The sequence below is a fragment of the Macaca nemestrina genome, chromosome 11 (assembly GCF_043159975.1).
Source record: "Macaca nemestrina isolate mMacNem1 chromosome 11, mMacNem.hap1, whole genome shotgun sequence".
In the NCBI taxonomy this organism is placed as follows: Eukaryota; Metazoa; Chordata; class Mammalia; order Primates; family Cercopithecidae; genus Macaca; species Macaca nemestrina.
The window spans coordinates 75,283,810-75,303,719 of record NC_092135.1 but is presented as its reverse complement, the minus strand read 5'-3'; the positions used below and the strand labels follow the sequence as shown (position 1 = coordinate 75,303,719).

At 39.4% G+C, this 19,910-nt stretch overlaps 1 protein-coding gene across 5 annotated transcripts in view; it reads right to left on the bottom strand.

Annotated features, from left to right (window-relative positions):
• Nucleotides 1-17,542, bottom strand: part of LOC105483174 (alkylglycerone phosphate synthase) — a 171,032-nt gene extending 153,490 nt beyond the window's left edge. For 4 of the 5 annotated variants that reach the window (XR_011609891.1, XM_011743862.2, XM_011743861.2 and 1 more), the window contains exon 1: nucleotides 17,268-17,542. Coding sequence is in view for 4 of the 5 variants with exons in the window: in XM_011743862.2 (XP_011742164.2) it covers nucleotides 17,268-17,527 (260 nt within the window). In the remaining variant the exon portion in view is untranslated. Of the gene's footprint in view, nucleotides 1-562; nucleotides 667-17,267 lie in introns of those variants that run through there. The other variant, XM_011743864.3, reaches the window with a different exon arrangement.
• Between the last annotated feature and the right edge of the window lie 2,368 nt (nucleotides 17,543-19,910).

The following is a 19,910-nucleotide window of genomic DNA, read 5'->3' as shown; positions in this document are numbered from 1 at the left end:
TATCAAGCAGATAGTCAAGGCCTGTGAAGTGTGCCAAAGAAATAATCCCCTGCACTTCAGGCCATACATTTGAATCCCTGTATCTTTAACCTCCTTATTAAGTTTGTCTCTTCCAGAATCAAAGGTGTAAAACTATAAATGGTTCTTCAAATAGAGCCTCAGATGCAGTCCACGACTAAGATCCACTGTGGACCCCTGGACCAGCCTACTGGCCCATGCTCCGATGTTGATGACATCGAAGGCACCCCTCCCGAGGAAATCTCAACTGCAAAACCCCTACTACACCCAAATGCAACAGGAAGCAGTTAAGAGTGGTCATCAACCAACCTCCCCAACAACACTTGGGTTTTCCTGCTGAGAGGCGGACTGCCAGACAGAACTAGCTGGATTTCCTGGGCAGACTAAGAATCCCTAAGCCTAGCTGGGAAGGTGACCACACCCATCTTTAAACACGGGGCTTGTAACTCAGCTCACACCCAACCAATCAGGTAGTAAAGAGGGCTCACTAAAATACAAATTAGGCTAAAGCAGGAGGTAAAAAAACAGTAAAATCATATTTCACCTGAGATCACAGGGAGAGGGACAATGATTGAGATATAAACCCCAGACATTCGAGCCGGGAGTGGCAGCCCCCTTTGGGTCTCCTCTCATTTTATGAGCTCTGTTTGCACTCTATTAAATCTTGCAACTGAAAAAAAAGAAAACAAAACAGTAGTTGTTGGTTTTTTTAGGTTTGTTTTACTTAAAATAATGATACAATAATAATCAGCAGTAGTCCCTTCTACTTTAAGTGACAGGTAGTTGGGATTGCTATCTTTGCTTCTGGTAAACCCACGGAAAAAATGAACCCCATAAAGTTTGGGGGAAGAGAAGAAAGCATTAAAAGCGGGACCCAATCACAAGAGAGGTTCTCAAACTTCCTGGGAGTATAAAAATCACCTTGGGTACTTATTTTAAAAGCAGAGTCCTGGATACCACCCTAGACCCAGCCCATGATTAAAATTTCTGGCAGTGGGACCTCAGAATCTATACTTTGGACAAGCAGCCTCAGGAAATTCTGATGAGGGTCATCCACAGATCACACTTGGGTAAGCATTACCTTAAGATACGAGAAAAAGTTAAGAATAGAAGACTCATCTGTTGAATAACCACAAAGGAATACAAAGCTTTAATGTAAATGGTTTACAATTAAGTTGATCTCACTCAAACCTTACCAAAATCAGGAGACTGGAATCGAGAGAGAGAAACAGAAAGGAAAAACTTCAGACTCACTTCACTGTAGGAGAGGATGGCCCTGAGTAGAATTCCACAAGAAAACAATGGGCAGCAAGAGGGCAAAGCGGCAGCACTCACCATATGGAAGACAGGGGAAAGAGATAACAGGAAATGGAAATGTGATTACATGACAGAGGAGGTGGCATAAATCTATACCCAAATCTTACAAAGGACTATCTGGAAGGGGAAATGAGGGCTATATAGAGATCACGTTTTCTGATGCAAATTTTAGGAAGTTTGATCCACTATGGAACTTTGCCTAGTTCATACATGTTAAAAGTCTTTAAAAGTATAATAATTAAAACAATTATTTATCAAATAACTTTCCTTTAGCACAAGAATATATGTATTCTAATTCCAATATGTGGCCACCAAGGCCACATATCACACAGAAGCAAGCAATGGTGAACCATGACTACTAAGACTCACGGAGAAGAGTTTCAAACCAGAAATAGCACAACAGTGACCAAACATTATGTGTGATACTGACAATCAGCCTAAAATACAGTACGAGAAACTGCTGATGCTCTACACTTTTTGGGTTCTTCCCTTCCTTCCTAATGCATAAGGTGACATTTACTAGAAATTTGTTTTCTCGCCAGGCACAGTGGCTTGCGCCTATAATCCCAGCGACTCAGGAGACTGAGGTGGGAGAACCACCTGAGGCCAGGAATTCAAGACCAGCCTGAGCAACACTTCGAGACTCTGCTCCAAATTTTTTTTTTTTTTTTTAAATAACCAGGCATGGTAGCACATGCCTATAGTCCCAGCTACTCAGGACAATGGTTTTTGAGCCCAGGAGTTCAAGGTTACAGTGAGCTATGATCACACCACTGCACTCCAACCTGGGTGACAAAGCAAAACACCATTTCTTTAAAAAAAAAAAAAAAAAGGAAATTTGTTTTCTCTATTAAAATATCATTATTGCCACTGAGTACCTCCTACTTCTTGCTGTGCTTCCACCTTCAGAAACCGATATAGTTTAAATATTTGTCCCTGCCCAAATATCATGCTAAATTGTAGTCCTCAGGACTTGAGGTGGGGCCTGGTGGGAAGTGTTTGGGTCATGGGGGCAGATCCCTCAAGGTTTGGTGCTGTCTTTACAACAGTGAGTTCTCATGAGATCTGGTCGTTTAGAAATGTGTGGCACTTCCCCCTCCCACACCCAGCCTCAACTCTTGCTCCTACTTTTGCTGTGTGAAGTGCCTGCTCCCACTTCATCTTCTGCCATGACTGTAAGCTTCCTGATGTCTTCCCAGAAGCTGATGCCAGAGTTATGTTTTCTCAACAGCCTGCAGAACCGTAAATTAATTAAACCTCTTTATAAATTATCCAGTCTCAGGTATTTCTTTACAGCAATGCAAAAGTGGTCTAATATAGAAACTATTTTAGCACTCTATTCTTATTACTCCTTTCTATGTAGTTTACTGCAATAATGACAGTATTGCATAACACTGTAAAGCTAAGGGCTTTACAATCATTATCTTATTTCCTTCTCACTTTAATCCTGTGATGTAGGTGTCATTATCCCTATTTAAAACATGAAAAAACTGGTACAGAAAGATTCAGTAACTAGTCCCCAGTCACATGAACAGTGTATGATACAGCTAGGATTTAAACCATGGCTGTCTGGCTCCAACACTCCTAACTACCAAGCAAAGATTTCAGTATACTCAATGATGGCCACAGAAGGAGTACAAATTATTACAAGAGCTCAGTGGTGTTCATCTCTAGCTGAAAGAACCCTTCATTGTGGAGGCATTTAAACTTTCCCTTCTTTGGAAGATGGTAAAATTTCAAGTCAAACAGAGGAAGAAATCACAAGGATTTTCCCGTCTAATAAACAGCATAAAATTGGCTGAAGCATAAAGCACATTCAAGAAGTCACAGAGAACAGCTGAAAGCCTTGAATGCCAAATATGAGATTCAGTGTTATTACTTCAATAATCAATAGAGAACAATAGAATCAAAACAGTATTTTCCATGTTCATTGCTTCTACCAAAAGTCAAAATCTAGCAGTGTGTACTTTAAAACTTCGCTGACTCTCCAATGTGGATGAAATCCCAATTCTTTAACATAGCATCACTCTACATTTTCACCTTCTTTAACAGCTGTTCCCAGACACATTAAGTTACCACAATTCCTTATACACACCATGCCCTCATGTCTTCCTGTATATATCTCCTGTCTAAAATGCCCTTCTCTCCCTGGAGGCAACCAGTCTAAAAGTCACTTCTATAAACCCTTTTCCTATCTTGTTCAAGAATTTATGGCTCTTTCTTCTGTATACAATGACTAGCTACATCATATCTTTTATATATCTATCTATATTTCTCCACTGACTGTCAATCATTTTTGCAATGTTAGAATGTAGCACAGCACAAGTACGCAGCAAGTACTGACACTTTCCCTGAACAAAGACTGGTCTGGGCCAGGCGAGGTGGCTCATGCCTGTAATCCCAGCACTTTGGGAGGCCAAGGCAAGTGAATCACGAGGTCAAGAGATTGAGACCATGATGAAACCCCATCTCTACCAAAAATACAAAAATTAGCTGGGCGTGGTGGCGGGCACCTGCAGTCCCAGCTACTTGGGAGGCTGAGGCAGGAGAATGGCGTGAACCCGGGAAACAGCGCTTCAGTGAGCCGAGATTGTGCCACTGCACTCCAGCCTGGGTGACAGAGTGAGACTCCATCTCAAAAAAAAAAAAAAGATTGGTCTGGTAATAGAATGAAGAATCGTTCAAAGGCGGGAAACAAAAGAACGGGAGACCAGGCTAGATGTGAGACAATTAAGATTTCATCTAGGCTGGTGGCAATGAGAGAAAAGCAAAGTGTCTTGAGAGTCAATAATAGAGTCCATCTGGTTTGCAGTCCATCTGATTTGTCAATGAACCAAATAAGGGATAGGGGATGGAGCTCAGCAAGGACTCACAATTGAGGTGTTGTTGGACTTGGGTGTCTAAATAATGGTGGAAGTGAAGAGAAACTGGAGCACTGAGACTGAAGACTAAAACAACGACCTTATCCATGAATGCTGAGTTGGAGAAACCAGCAAGATACTCAGATAGAAATACCCAATAATTAAAAATGTAAAAATGAGAGTTGAGAGTTAGGGATATTAACTTAAAAGTTTCTCCAACAGTGGTAAAAGCTATTACAGTTCAAGTAGATGAAATTATTACAGAAGAAAATGCAGAAGAAATGACTAAAAATTAATCTTAGGGATTTTTAAGCCTAGGAAGAGAAGTCAGTAAAACTACGGTCAGAAAGCTAGGAAGGCAGGGAAAAAAAAACCAGAACAGTGCAATAATATGGGAGCTAAGAAGAGATAAGAACATCTACCAGGTATCAGAACTGGTTAAGAGGCTAAAAGTTTTATAATTAGGTTATTCATGGCTGCTAAAGCCTTTTCAAAAGAGTAATATGTACGGAAAATTTCAAAATGTTATCTGAGCATGCTTTTAAGCAGCAGGAAAAATCAACAAAGAGAAAAAGACTGATGACGAGGAAATTAAATAGAATAACTCATGGAGCATATGGAGAAGGAATCATCAAAAACAATGAACAGACAATCTGGTTGTATCATCTTTAAATGCATGATAGCCAGAGTTGGTTCAGTTCATTTAGCTGCCTGGGCAGCTACCTACGTCCTATGACTACCACCACTTCCTTCCAGGCAATAACTGATTGCAGCAATGTAAACATGTAACCCAGGATTGGAAACAAGGGGTTCAATTATTCTCTGCTATTGGCTGAATTCCTGGAGGAGTGGGGCAGACGTATTTTACCATTTGGACAGAAGAGCAGAAAAAGCTGATCTACTTAGAGAAGTCTGCAGCAAATAGTAGCAAGAAGTGATACTAGCAAGAAACCTGATGGCTTTCTGGTTCTTGGCTCTAATTCCATCTGGAGGCCAAGCTCCATTCTTACCCTTGGGTTCTTTGGTACCCCTGTACTCTTAGAATAAATTTCCCTTTTCTGCTTTAACCTAGCTCAGATTAACACTTATAACAAATATCCCTAATTAGTATACACACCAAAATATGAGAATTTTTTTTTAAGTTACCAATTATATAAAATCTGAGTGCAGGCATGGCAAACTAGAATGTACTTTCTGAAAATAATGGCAGATGGCAGGTATGAACTTGGAAATAAAATCAAAATTAGAATAGCAGTCTAATAGTTGTGAAGCCAGAAATAATTTGTGAAGGCAAAACAAATACTATCTGGAAATCAAAACCAACTGATATAAAAGAAAAAAGCAGAACCTTTCTGAAGGAGATTTAACTTCAAAAATGAAACTACCAATTTACTTTAAAATGCATCAAAATAAAATAGATTAATATTAGATGGAGAAAATAATGGATTAATGAATGGATATATGACAAATGCATCCAAAATAAAATAGATTAATATTAGGTGGAAAAAAGAATAGATTAATGGATATACGACAAGCACAGTAACATGTTAATAACAGAATCTAGGTGGATGGTACACAAATGAATATTGTGAAGTTAATTCTGCAACACGTTTAAATATATGCAAAATGTTGGGGATGGGGGGGCAGGGAATGAAAACTGCTGACACCATAATCCTTAAATTACATCACTTCATATAACAAGATTTGCCTGAACAGTAAATAGAAGCCATCTGAATAAGCATGGAATGTACATTATTTACTGATAGCAATAAATGGTTTAAACTGATACATCTAAGCCAGTTGTCTTAGCTCTTCCTCTTCTCATCACCCCCATAGACCCAGGCAGGGTTAAGCACACTATTCCTTAGGTTCCCTGTGGTCATGTTTTGGTTTCCCCCTTTGAGACTCAGGCTAGAACATCTAATTTCCTTTTATCTAAATTTCTAGAAAGCTGCTTCTCTAAATTATAAGATAAAAACCTGCTCAAATATGATGTAGTCTTTCTCCAAAGATTCTGATTATTTTCAATAATCAGATTTCTGATTATTTTTATTACTGGTCAGAATTAAGTCCAAACAAGCAACTGTTCCTTATTTCTGTCCATGCCCAGTGAGATCAGTGAATGATGTATTCCAATGCTCTTTGACTTATTAAGGCCCTTTTTAAAAAAATGTGCCTTAAGGAAATTATTAAGGATTTAATTGTAAAAAGCTTACCATAGCATTCTCTATAATAGGGAAACACTGGAAACAAATATAACACTGTCCTCATCATATAAATGGTACCTACATATAATATAATACTTCCTGAGTCACTGAAAATGATTTTACACATTATTATTTCTTGATAAGGAAAGGTATACATAAGACAGTGAGTGAAAAATCGTAATTTCAAGACATTATTATGGCGTGACTTTGCACACATATGCTTATGTCTCAAAGGATCTATGCCAATGTGCTACAGCAGTTATCTCTTCATGTTAATCTTCATTTTAATTATTATTTTCTATTTTTTCTGCAACAAAATGCATAACATTTCAGAATAACAAAATTATTTTACATTTTCTCTATAATTGTAAAGTAACTGCCAGACATCCAGCTCCTAGCAGAATGACACTTCTAAACACTATCCAGATGGCTGAAAGACCATCATTACCAGAGCAAACTGCCACACCAGTTTTATAAACTTTATTACATTGCCCAGATTTTCCTACCCTAATTCTTCTGATTCTGTTCTCATCCAAATGCTCTCTCACCAATATTTTCACCCTCAGATTTAAGAATTTTTGCGTAACATCTTGACATAGAACAATCTCTCCCAATCCTTCTAGACGTTTCTTTGATATAAAATTGCCCTTCCATTGTTGTATTAGTCACCATTCCTTTCCTATACCTTACATCTTGCAGTGATAGAAGACACATCAGTCTTCCTTAGTAGACCTAAATGTCCCAGTAGGCAAAAACCATGTGTCAATAATCCTCCCTAGTGCTTAGCATATAGAAGACACAAAATAATTGCAAACCTGGGTAGATGAAGTTTCTTTTTTTCTTTTTCTCCTTTTTTGAGACAGAGTATTGCTCTGTCACCTAGGCTGGAATGCAGTGGCATGATCTTGGCTCACTGCAACCTCCACCTCCCAGGTCCAAGCGACTCTCCTGCCTCAGCCTCCAGAGTAGCTGGGACTACAGGCGTGCACTACCACGCCTGGCTAATTTTTGTATTTTTAGTAGATATGGGGTTTCATCATGTTAGTCAGGCTGGTCTTGAACTCCTAACCTCAGGTGATCCGCCACCTCAGCCTCCCAAAGTGCTGGGATTACAGGCACGAGCCAACGCAGCCAGTCGGTAGACGAAGTTTCAAATGGGTGAGGTCCCTGGAGAGTACCTAGGTGATTTAAATGAATTCAAGGCTCTAGACCTACATATTATATCCTATGACACTTAGCACTTAACTGTATGATTTAAAGTTACTCTTCATAATTTGAGAAATCATGGGGAAAAGGTAACAGGAGATAGATCAATGTTCCCCCAGTTCTCAAAAGTAAAAAGAAAAGATCCCCAAAACAAGAGACTCTGAAACATGGTATCAATCAACAAGCAAAGGTCTTCCAGACAATGGCACAAGAAAAGGTGTAAAAGCTGAAAAATGTGGCATGAATAAGAGACTTTGCCTAGAACAGTAGAAGAGTTAGGTAAATCAGAAGCTGAAGTTTAAAAGGTACATATTTTAAACAGCAGTTAGAGGTGAGGGGATATGAATTGAGTCCAGCTACACCAGTCTCCTTGTGGCTTTCCTGATATGCCACATGTGCATTTCCTCTTGGGATATTTGCACATACTATTCCTCTGCCTAGAACACTCATTTGCCTGGATATCCATATGACTACACTCATCTCCTTTAAATATCTGCTCAAATGTCATGTTTTCACTGACATCCTACTTAAAATTTGAACCCTACCTTCTTACCCTCTCTACTTTTTCTTTTTTCTACAGTACTTATCACCTTCTAACATACTTAACAATTTATTTATTTACTATGTTTAATTATCTGTTTCACCCATTGGAATGTAAGTTTCAAGAAAATAAAAATCTTTCTCCATTTTGTTCACTGACATAGCCCAAGTGCTTAGAACGTAAGTGACCAATAAATATTTGTTTAATGCACAAAATGAATGTGAAAGATTGTGAAGGAAAAAATGAACAGGACTGGGTGATAACAATATAATATCAAGGAAAAAGCTCTAAACTTGAGATTTTTTAAAAATCTGGAATCAGCTGGGCATGGTGGCTCACGCCTGTAATCCCAGCACTTTGGGAGGCCAAGGCGGACAGATCACCTGAGGTCAGGAGTTCGAGACTAGCATCGTCCAACAGGGTGAAACCCCATCTCTACTAAAAATACTAAAATTAGCTGGGCATGGTGCTGTGCGCCTGTAATCCCAGCTACATGGGAGGCTGAGGCAGGAGAATCGCTTGAACCTGTGAGGTGGAGGTTGCAGAGAGCCGAGATCGTGCCACTGCACTCCAGCCTGGGCAACACAGCGAGACTCCGTCTCAAAAAAAAAAAAAAAATTAAAATTAAAACATCTAGATTCAAATTTAAGCTTTACCACTCAGTAGCTAGAAGCTGACTAATATATTTTTCTGGCAAGTATCTAGGAATTTCCTAATCTGTGAAATGGGCAATTGTGAGAATCAGATTACACAAACATGTATGAGAGCAGCAGAGTGACTGCAGAATTAATTATTAATTTGAATACATTCACAAGAAAGTTCGATCTTAAAAGAACGAAAAGAAGTTAAAGTTAGGGATTGAAGGATGTGACTGTGGGACTAGTGTTAACACTATGAGATATGAGAAAGCCCAGATAAATAAATTCTAGAGAATGAGAAAGAAGATAATGAGTTAGGTTTCCACCTATACCTGTACTGGACAGCATGGTATATCACTAGCCACATGTGCCTATTTAAATTAAAATTAAACAAAATTTAAAAGTCAGCTCCATAGTGGCTATGATACTGGATAACGCAGATTACAGAACATTTCTATCACAGAAAGCTCTACTGGATAGTGTTGACCTACAAAATTCGAGTTAACAGCAAAATATCCACTCCATAGTATATGTGACTAAAGTGATAAGAGAATTCAAGTAGGTGTCATTTTAATATTCCTTAGGCTGGATTCCTATACAGTTAGTTCAAGCACTTTTAGAAAAAATGTAAAACCCAACTAGTAATCAATCTGAGTTGGAAATGCGAACTTCTGTGAACATAGCAAATTAAATAGTTCACATTACTTGATTCTAAGGTCCTGGGATACCTGAGCATTTCCTTGCTTATAGGATGAGGTCTCTGACACAGCAACTATAAATAGAATTTGGAGAGTCCCACTGAAGTCAACAACAGGGACCTGGTCAGCATCCTGGCCAAATCTCTGATTAGTAATTTCAAACATGCTGGCAAGAACAAATGTTATATGCAATCATATAACAGTTTTCTTAGTGAATGACAAGATGATATCTACCCCTCCGAATCTCACCCAGGAGGCAAAACTCTCTCATCAAAAGTAACTGCAGTTACGGAATGGTAGCAGTTTTCTTTAATGAGTAAGCATACTTCAACTACTGAAAGATCCAGAATTAAATATATAAATGCTTAAGAGAACCAAAGACAGATGTTAATGTTTTTAAAAAAACTACACAAAAATTGATATTTTATATATTTACAAAACTTAAGAGAATCTAGTCTTTAAGAATGACTGACTTGTAACTCAAATTAAAAATGTGTAATTAATAGATTTGGACTTATGATTTTAAGCTGAAATCTTATAAGCTCATAAATAATATGTGAACACTGCAAGGTCACTTTGTTTAAAAATCCAATTATATTTATTTATAAAAATGATTTAGTACCTGGGAGCATTCTGTTTATTACCTCAGACAATTGATGTACTTAAGAAAAGTAAATATATTAACTTCTAAACACTATTTTAATTACTTTAACCTCTTCCTATGCAGTAATTTCTATAAAAACACTAGTTTGATATGCACTTCATATTAAAACAAGTAATTATTTTAACCAAAAGTAATCACCACCTAAATGTTCATCAATAACAGAATGGATAAATTGTGGTATATATCTACCCAATGGAATACTATTCACCAATGAGGATAAACAAAATGTGACTAGATGCAACATGGATGAATATCACAAACATAACACTGAGGGAAAGAAGCCAAACACAAAAAAGTACACACTGTATGATTCCATTTACATACAGTTCAAACAGGCAAATCTGTATGTTGGAAGTCAAGGTAGTGGTTATCCTGGTGGAAGGAGCCACTGGGATGAGCACGAAGAGGGCTTCCTGGAGTACTGGTAATGCTGTTTCTTAATCTAAATACAGATAAAACAGACGTGCTCATTCTACAAAAATTAATTATGCCATATGTTCTCTTTCTACTGTTTGGGTAGCATGTGTTAGGCTCTACACTTGCAGAGGAGGCCTTCTGTGGTACACTGCCTGTGATGGAGTCTAATTCAGGGTAAATATTAGGTAGCACAGATCTAAGCCACGAACTCCAACCAGCATTATCAGTAACAAAGCTAACGTTTTTATCTCTCTGTCTGCATCCTGTGTCTTATCTCTCAGTTGATTCTGAGCTGAGATGTTGGGACAGGGATATGACAAAATATTACCCCTAAGACCCAACAAGTAAAGAGAGCACTAATAGGCAGAGGGCTATTAATACTTTACGCTACAAGGGTAGACTCTAGTCATGATCCTTTGATTTGATTTAGGGTTGAAATTAACATACTAATCAGATTAACAGCAGAAGTTATCTTCTCAATAATAAGGAAATAAAATCAAAAGGAGTAATATTTGCCTAGCACTTGTTTTTAAAGTGTTCCATAAAGTATCTCATCTGACTACAACAGTAATCCATTTCTCTGCAGCCTAAAAACGGATCACTTCATTTATTCTCAGGCATTTTTATTAAGTGACCACAAGGGTAGATAGCTCTATAGTAACTTCCCAACATAAAAAAGTCTATATGGAGAAGGTCTGGTCCATCTTAAAAGGCAATCTATAGAAACATGCTAACAAATAACCACAGCGATTAAATCTTCAGTTTCTTGTTCATTCACAGTCCAAAGACAGTTGGCATGTAGGCAGTAAACCCTCCATAACCTATTCTCTTTCCTCCTTTCTTCTCTGATCTTGGGTCTTCCACATTCTTCCTAATTCCCTTTTATTCCAAACACTGTCTTCTTCCACAAGTTAAATGGCAAAATTCACTCACAAAAGTAAACTGGCTGGTCTATCTTTTTAAACCACTCATTACATTTTCTTAAATTATGAACTTCATTTTGACAGAATGATGTTTTATAATTTATTCAGTAAGTACAACATAAACTAATGGCTTCTTAACTATATGACAAAGTATTTGATCATGATCTACTTAATCACAAAAGCTTTGAAACTTGGCATGACAAAGAGAGCAACATGATGAATAGTAAGTAGATAATATCTCCCCGGGAACATTAGGTGAGGTAATCCAGCATAGAGGAAAGAACGTGGACTCTGGAGCAAGAACAGAGTTGAAATGCCATCTCTTTCATTTCATAAATGCAAGGCCTTAGATAAATTAACTTCTCTAAGCCTCTAGTTCCTCAACTGTAACATACATATAGTATCACTCACTTTTCAGAGCTGTTGTGTGAGATTTAAATGACATAATGTACATAAGCTTTAGCATGGTTCCTGCCATATTAGGACTTATTCAATTAAAACTCCTACTACTACTATCACTAGAATTCCTAGCTAGGAATTCAAAATAGGGTAAATATTTCATTCAACATCAACTACCAAAATAAGCTTGAATTTTGCCAAACGATGTCAAATTTTAAGCCAGGTCACTTGTGCAAATAACCTTTGCTGCGGAACTGTATCAGCTCTTACACACTTCAGGATACTCTCTTGGAAAATATTTACAACAGGGTTAACTCAGCTGTATTCCTTCTGGAAAATAGCTACCAAAGCTTCCGGCAGATGTTAAATAATACTTTTTTGTTTTGTTTTTTGAGACACAGTCTCGCTCTGTCATCTAGGCTGGAGTATGATGACACAATCTCAGCTCACTGCAACCTCTGCCTCCCAGGCTCAAAGCAATCCTCCCACCTCAGCCTCCCGAGAAGCTGAAACCACAGGCCCATACCACTACATCCAGCTAATTTTTTTTTTGTATTTTTGTAGAGATGGGGTCTCACCATCTTACCCAGGCTGGTCTTGAACTCCTGGGCTCAAGTGATTTGCCTGCCTGGGCCTCCCAAAGTGCTGGGATTACAGGTGTGAGTCACCATGCCCGACCTTAATATACTGCTTTTTATTAAAATGGCATTTGTAAGTGACATTATAAACAAGTAAACTAAACAATTAGTGGCATTCTTAATCAGACATTCTTTTGACCTGAACATTTATAATCTCTGTAAAAACTACCATTGAGCAGTTCTGACTAATGCAAACTACAATGAGGTTGGAGCCAAAGTTATAACTGGGAAAGAGGTTAGCAGTGTGGAGGAATGAAAGTTAACATGGGATTTTTTTCTTCTCTTTTTCGTAAGATCACAAGAGCCACAAAAAAAAAAAAAAAACTGAAAAAAAATCCAAAACCAAGATATAAAAGTGTTACATATGTAATTGACATTTACTATGATTTTTATGGATCTAAATTGCACTTAGAAGCAAAGTCAAAAGAAAACCTGTACATGGGTAACATGCACTTAAGGAAAAAAGTAGGATCCAAAAGTAAACTGTTACTTCAATACTCTGCTCAGCAACTTCAAATGAGAACATATGTTCTGGGATAGAAGTAATTGGAGCCAGCCAGTCCTGGTGGCTCATGCCTGTAATTCCAGCACTTTGAGAGTCTGAGGTGGGTGGATCACTAGGTCAGGGATTCGAGACCAGCCTGGCCAAGATGGTGAAACCCCATCTCTACTAAAAATACAAAACTTAGCTGGGCATAGTGGCAAGCGCCTGAATCCCAGCTACTGGGGAGGCTAAGACAGGAGAATCGCTTGAACCCAGGAGGCAGGAGATTGCAGTGAGCTGAGATCGCGCCACTGCACTCTAGCCTGGGAGACAGAGCAAGACTCCACAATCAAAAAACAAAAAAACAAAAAACAAAAAAAAAAAAGAAAAGAAAAGAAAATTGGAGTCGACTTCATAGGAGACCATGTGATAAGTAAACAGCAGGTTTTGTTAGGTCAGCCCTCTGAAATGTCCACATTCCTCTGGACTGTGTCATCCCTTTTCTATTGTCATTCAGTCTCCAAACTCCTGTGGCATTAATTTAGTCACATAGTTTTAAAATGTGATTAAACTTTAATGGTGTCACCTAATGAACTAACTTCTAAAACTCTCACACACATCATTTCCTCCCTATTTTCATTGCCATCATCTTAGTTTAATTCTTCATTATTTCTCACCTATTGTGTTACACCAGCCTCCTCTAACTGATCTATGTCCATCCTTACCGTTCTCCAATCCATTCTTAAACACTGTAGCTGGAGTGACTTCTCTCCAACCCAAACCCAATCTGATCATGTCTCTTCCCAGCTTAATTCCTTCAAGGGTTCTCTATCACCAAGCCCCTTCAGCTGCTTCATTTTTCTTTATATTTATCACTACCTGACATACTATATTACTTGTTTGTTCACTGTCTCCACTCCAGCTAGAATATAAGTTCCATAGAGCAGAGTTCTTGTTCACTGCTATATTTTACAAGCATGAATGAATGCATGAATGAATGGACTGATAACCCACAAGCCAAAGACCTCCATGACCTGCCACTGCCCTCCTTTCATTTTATTCTCACCTCTACCAATACTAAATCATCTAGTTATGTAAATACAATATGCACTTTCATGCCCCCTTGCTTTGCCATATGCTGTTTCCTTTGCCTGGAATATAAACTCTCAAACTACCATCAACATTTTAAAACCTTCTCCAGAAAGCTTCCTCTGACCACCCCCACCCACCCACCCCCATATAAGAATCTTTCCTTTGTGCTACATTTGTACCTGTATCTACAGTGGCTCTAATCAAACTGCACTGTGTCTCTCACTTCCTAGACTGTGAACTCTTTGAGGCTGAAGACTACTTATTCCTCTCTTTACCTCCAATGCCTAGGACAGGACCTTCACAAAGCAACTACTCTATAAATGTTGAAACATATGCATGACTATTCTGTAGCAGGAATGAAAATATGGCATTTCAAGAAGTCACTACTCCAGGCCATGATGAATTTAAGTATAACCAACCATGCGATAAAACAATTACAACCAATGCCATCATCCAAGGTAACAAAAGGGAAAGACTAATAACAAATCACAAAATCATTCCAAAATAATTGACATATAGGCATACTCACACCTTATTAGATATATACTGTGGTTCCTTCTTCCTCCACCATTTGTCTTCCCTTTAGGCTGGATTCTGTAGCTGGCAACTGGAGGCCCAGCTAAGCAGGCAGTAGAAGGGAGACTTGGGTTCCTCATGAATAATCTTTCAAGTATATCACCTTCTGTGGAAGCTTTTGATGTGTCATCTAAGTTTCTGTGTTCCCTCATATTTTAATAAAAATCTCAAAGTACCAGTACAGGACTAGATTTTACCATGAGCCGTCTAACCCTGAACCAAAGACCAGAGCTTCCAACCAGCTATAATCTATGCAATAAATGGGTTACAATTGTGCCTCAACTATTGATGCCTTCAGTCCTTGGAGCAGCCACACAGGGCATCCCTGACCAGTCACTTTCAACTATAGGAAGACTCATCCATCATCTTGGTGTGCCTTACAAGCATTACTATTTTTTCTTTGAACACTGTAAACCAAGCCATTAAATCTAACCATAAGGAAAACCTGCCCTCCTTACTTGGTTCTAAGAGTGTGAATCTGCATAAAATGTACAATCACACACATGCATACAAATGAGTAGACATAAATGTACATGAAACCATTTAGAAAAGTTTTAAATCCAATGACAGCTATTAATAATATAACCTCAAGTGAAGCCAGGAGACGAGATGAAATCCTTTATTCCTCCTCTCCCCACCACTCGGTAACCAAGTTATGGGAAATTTACCTCCTAACATTTTCTCAATTAAGTTGCCTACTCCCAAAAATTTGCCTTAGTTCAGAATCCCAGCATTTCCCCCTGGGATAATAGTCTCCTAGTCTCTCTGCCTTTGGACACAGTGAAAATTGCAGCTACCATTCTTTGAAAGGTTATGTGACAGGCATTGCACTAAACACTTGATCATTTAACTCTATTTTTTTCAATTCTCCCAGCAACAGTGCAAAACAGGATTACTGTTCCCGTTTTCACAAATGAGGGGGACTGAAACTCTGAGAAGTTAAGTGATTTGCCGAAGATCATACATACAGTTGAAACTGTGTAGTGGAAATTCAAATCCAGGTCTATATTCCCAGCCACTATATTGCCAAAATGCTCAACTGTCTTCAATTTGCTCCCAGTGTGACCTTTATGAAAGGTAAATCTAATCATGTATTGCCCCACGTAAAATCCGGTAAATAAGATTCACCTTTTCAGTCTTCCTCCCACGTCATTCTCATACTCTACTGCTACACTTAAGTCTCAGCAGTTCCCTAATTTGTCTTTAACTTCTTTGACTGTGAACATACTGTTTGTATGCCACGAAAAATGTTCCCCTTTGGCAAACTATTACTAATGCAAACATCCAAAATTTACTCAATCTTTACTTTGGAACATCTTTGCACTAACAAACACCAATCTAAATCTGGATTAAATGACCAGGTGCTATAGTTCTCAGTTAAGTTTCTCATAACGCTGTATTATAATTTTACCTACTAAGCTATTCCTTCCTTAAGAGTAAATACTATATTTTTTAATTTCTGTATTGCTGGCACAGTGTATTTTGTAAAGACTCATGTATGTTGAATTAATTCATCAGAAGCAAGTATAGCTTAGGAACTTGGCCATTAAGTCAATTTGATGTGCTTTCGAATTCTAATCTGTCACACAGCTATCTGCTAAGCCTCCAGCAGACTTAACTTTAATGTATTCATCTGTAAAATGGGAGAAAACCGCGCATACCTCATAGCATGGGAAGAAACAAAGATTTAGCACAACCTTTGGCACACTTAAAAGTACACTTTAAACATTAGCTACATATTTTTTTCACTCTCGGTTTATCCACGGCGACAAAGCCACACGTCAGAAAATAGCTTCTCCTAATAGTTTTCATCAGAGATTAAGGAGATCGAGACCATCCTGGCTAACACGGTGAAACCCTGTCTCTACTAAAAATACAAAAAAAAAAAAGAAGATTTCTCCAAAAAAATCTAAAGTCAAGATCTCTTACAAACATCCCTCATCGGTAGACCCTTGTCATTTAGCTTCTGGTTACACACAGCTCAGTAGCTATACCACCACACCTTAAACCACTAGCTAGTGTTTGCAGTTTATGGTTTCTTACCATTCATCGGTTTCCTCCCTCAAAGTCAACACATCTTGCTGCTAAGCAAGCGGAACTTACCCCACAGATACCAGTCAGCACCTTTTTCCAGGGCACCATCAGTTTCCCCCACAGCAGCCTTTCGCGAATTAGAAAGATCCCTATGATCCATCATCTAGTACAAACTTAAATCTCCTCGGAGCAAAATAGAACTTCTGCTACCCATTCCAAGACCTCAGCACCCAAACTATTACTTCAAGATAAAGAATGAATTCCCGGCACTAAAAGCTCAGGAAAAAGGAACCCTTTAAATCCTCCTCCAATTAGAGTTCTTCAACTCTGTTTCCCTCACATAGTGACCAAAATCCACCATCCCATCCCGCCCCCTTCCTGACAGAATCCAGGGTCTAGTCTACTCTCTCGAAAGAGAGGTGGGTCCCTACTTTCAGGGACCGGGATGCCTTCCGCCCACCCGTTTCACTTCCTTTCCCACCTCGCCTGCGCTCCTTCAGCGCAGGCCCGGCCTGGTCCCTCGCCGCTAACTCCTTCCACACCCCGCTACTCACCGTTTCTTTGGGATGGTGCCCGACTCCTGCGCAGCGGGAGTGGCAGTGGGCGCCGCCGTGGCCGCCGACGCGGCTCTCCGCGCTTTGCACTCATTGGTACTCAGCGCCTCCCGGGGCCGGCCCAGCAGATGGCCGGAGAGAACCCGTAGCCTCCGCCCGGGGCGGTCCGGGTCCCGGTCGCGGTCCACTGCAGACCCGTAGCTCGCGCCCGCGCCCGCGCCCGAGCCCGTCCCACCCGCTGCAGCCACCGCCTCCGCCATGGCTACCGCCTTGTGCCGCCGCCCGGAACCGCTGGGCGCGGGTGAAAGGTCACTCATAGCGGCGCCCGGCGCGACCATTCGCTGCGGCGCATCCCGGCAGCCACCGCGGCGACTTGACGGCGGGTGCCATGCGCCTGGAGCTTCACGTTCTCTGCCCCCACCCACCGCGCCGGCGCTCCCTGGTCACGCCTTGGGAAGCGCGCACCTGCCAAGCAGGTGAGTTCGAGCTGACTCCAGGTTAGCTCAGCCCGGGCCAGCTGGACCAAGAGCCAAACTACGTCTGCCCTCGAGATGTCCTAGAACCCTGGGTGGTGTCCTTGGGTGTGGCCTGGGGGCTTTCGAGGGCAGATCCCTTGCAGCACGAGAAGTGAGCAGTGCTACTGGACCTGATGGATCCAGCGGCATCCTTTTCCTGAAAGAGAGTCTAATGTTCCACCTGTGCTCTTCCTCCCTGCCGGGTCACCAAAGTAACTCAAAGCTGACCATCATTGCCTCTAACCATTAGAGCAAATAACTTTATCATTTTCTTATTTCTCACCGCCTATTTCGTGCCTGGCACTGTTTTTAATGCTAGATCACAAGTAAGTACAGAAAGTGAGTTGCAACTTAAGTTCTGTTTTCATTCATTACTGGATCCTAATCCCTTCCTAACTCTCTAACAGAGACAAAGTTTCTTATTGGTACAGATAAAAAATTACCCAAGAGCTGTTAAGACATCTCAGTTATTTACAGATTGAATTCATTTCTGGAAGATAGCACGTGAAAAGTGCTCCTCACCTATTTTTCAGCCAGTGTCTTGCATAAGAATTAGACAAAAACGCACATACACTGGCCATTGTCATTCTCCATCCTGTCGCCACTTTCACGTCATGCTTTCCTAACAAGAAAAATATTGGCAATGAAATATGAAGAACACCACATCCGTGAGACTAAAGACTAACAAGTGCTCTCTAGGGTGTCGCCAGCTTCTAAAATTGAGATTATGCCTTTACAGTGAACTTCCAAAGAGGCTCAAACTGGTTAAAAACTATCAATTAAGGGCTAAGCAAATTGTTGTTGGAGGGCCAGCTCTAGCCTGTGACCTGTTTTTACACAGCCTTCATGCTAATGGTTTTTGTATTTGAGAAGGGTTGTTAAAAGAAAACAAGAAATTTTTTAAAAGAATATGCAACAGAGACCTTATGTGGTCCCACAAACCCCAAAATATATGTTACCTGGCCTTTGCAGGAGGTCCTAATGTCCTCTAAAATTCATATACAAAGAGATGCCAAACCGTTGAAAACAGTCTAAATGTTTAGCAACAGAGAAATGGTTAAATAGTCAATATGGTAAAATACTTTTGCAGCTATTAAAATAATTTAGTACAGTTGTAGAAACAAGAAAGAATTATGAATTTGGTAAATATAAAAAATGGCCATAACCTAGGCATCATATACGTATCTCTTTAATCAATCTTTGCAGCAACACAATGACATGTTTTATTATCCTTGTTTTATAGATGAAGTCTCAAGGAGAGTAAGAAGCTTTTCTTAAATAGCTATATTTTATCTCAAATACCATATACTTCATGTTATTGTCCTTATTCCACCATTAGAGTTTGGGGACATTAACTTTGTATGTTAAAATTACTTATATAGGCTTGGGGTTTTTGTTTTTTATTTTATAGATTCTGAAATTGAACTTTCTAAAATAAATTTTCACTTTAGTTATAAACTGTACTCCTGGTTCTTAAGGATTGAGTTCTGGGAAGAATTTCAGAGATTGCCACCACAGCTATCAGGACCTCATTCATGAGGTGCAAGAACATGAAACACATATAGCACTTTCCTAGGTATTTATAACTGAAAAAAGAGAATCTTTAGTTGATCTTGTGTAATTAAATATCAAAGCATGCAAGCCACTAGTTTCTGGCTTTTGCGTACTTTGTTGCCTACCCTCACAACAAAGAAGTTGTACCTGATTGACATTTCCAGTATTCAGCTGATGCTCAGAAAAGTGGCTATATGCTCCTACATATTTGATAACAGAAGAAAAATACTAGCTTCCTTTCCTTTACTTGATTTCATTGTCAATTAGAGGAGTTGTCTCTTATTTAAAAATTTTAAAACCCACTTTGCCTTCCAATGTAAGAATATCATAATTCTAATGATGTTCTTTTTGTCTTGCACAATCTGAAGAAAGCCACACTCATCTCCTCTGACCTAATAAAGCAGTCTCCAGAACAGATAGATGAAGGTGGCACAATCCAATAATTAATGAGCCAAGAATTATTCCCACATACTAGCTCCTCAGTTCATCTAGGCATTACCTCCATTTCCTCATGTTTTACCTCCTCCTTTATCTTTAGAATCCAATCTCAGATGTCACTGATGAAGTTGTTACA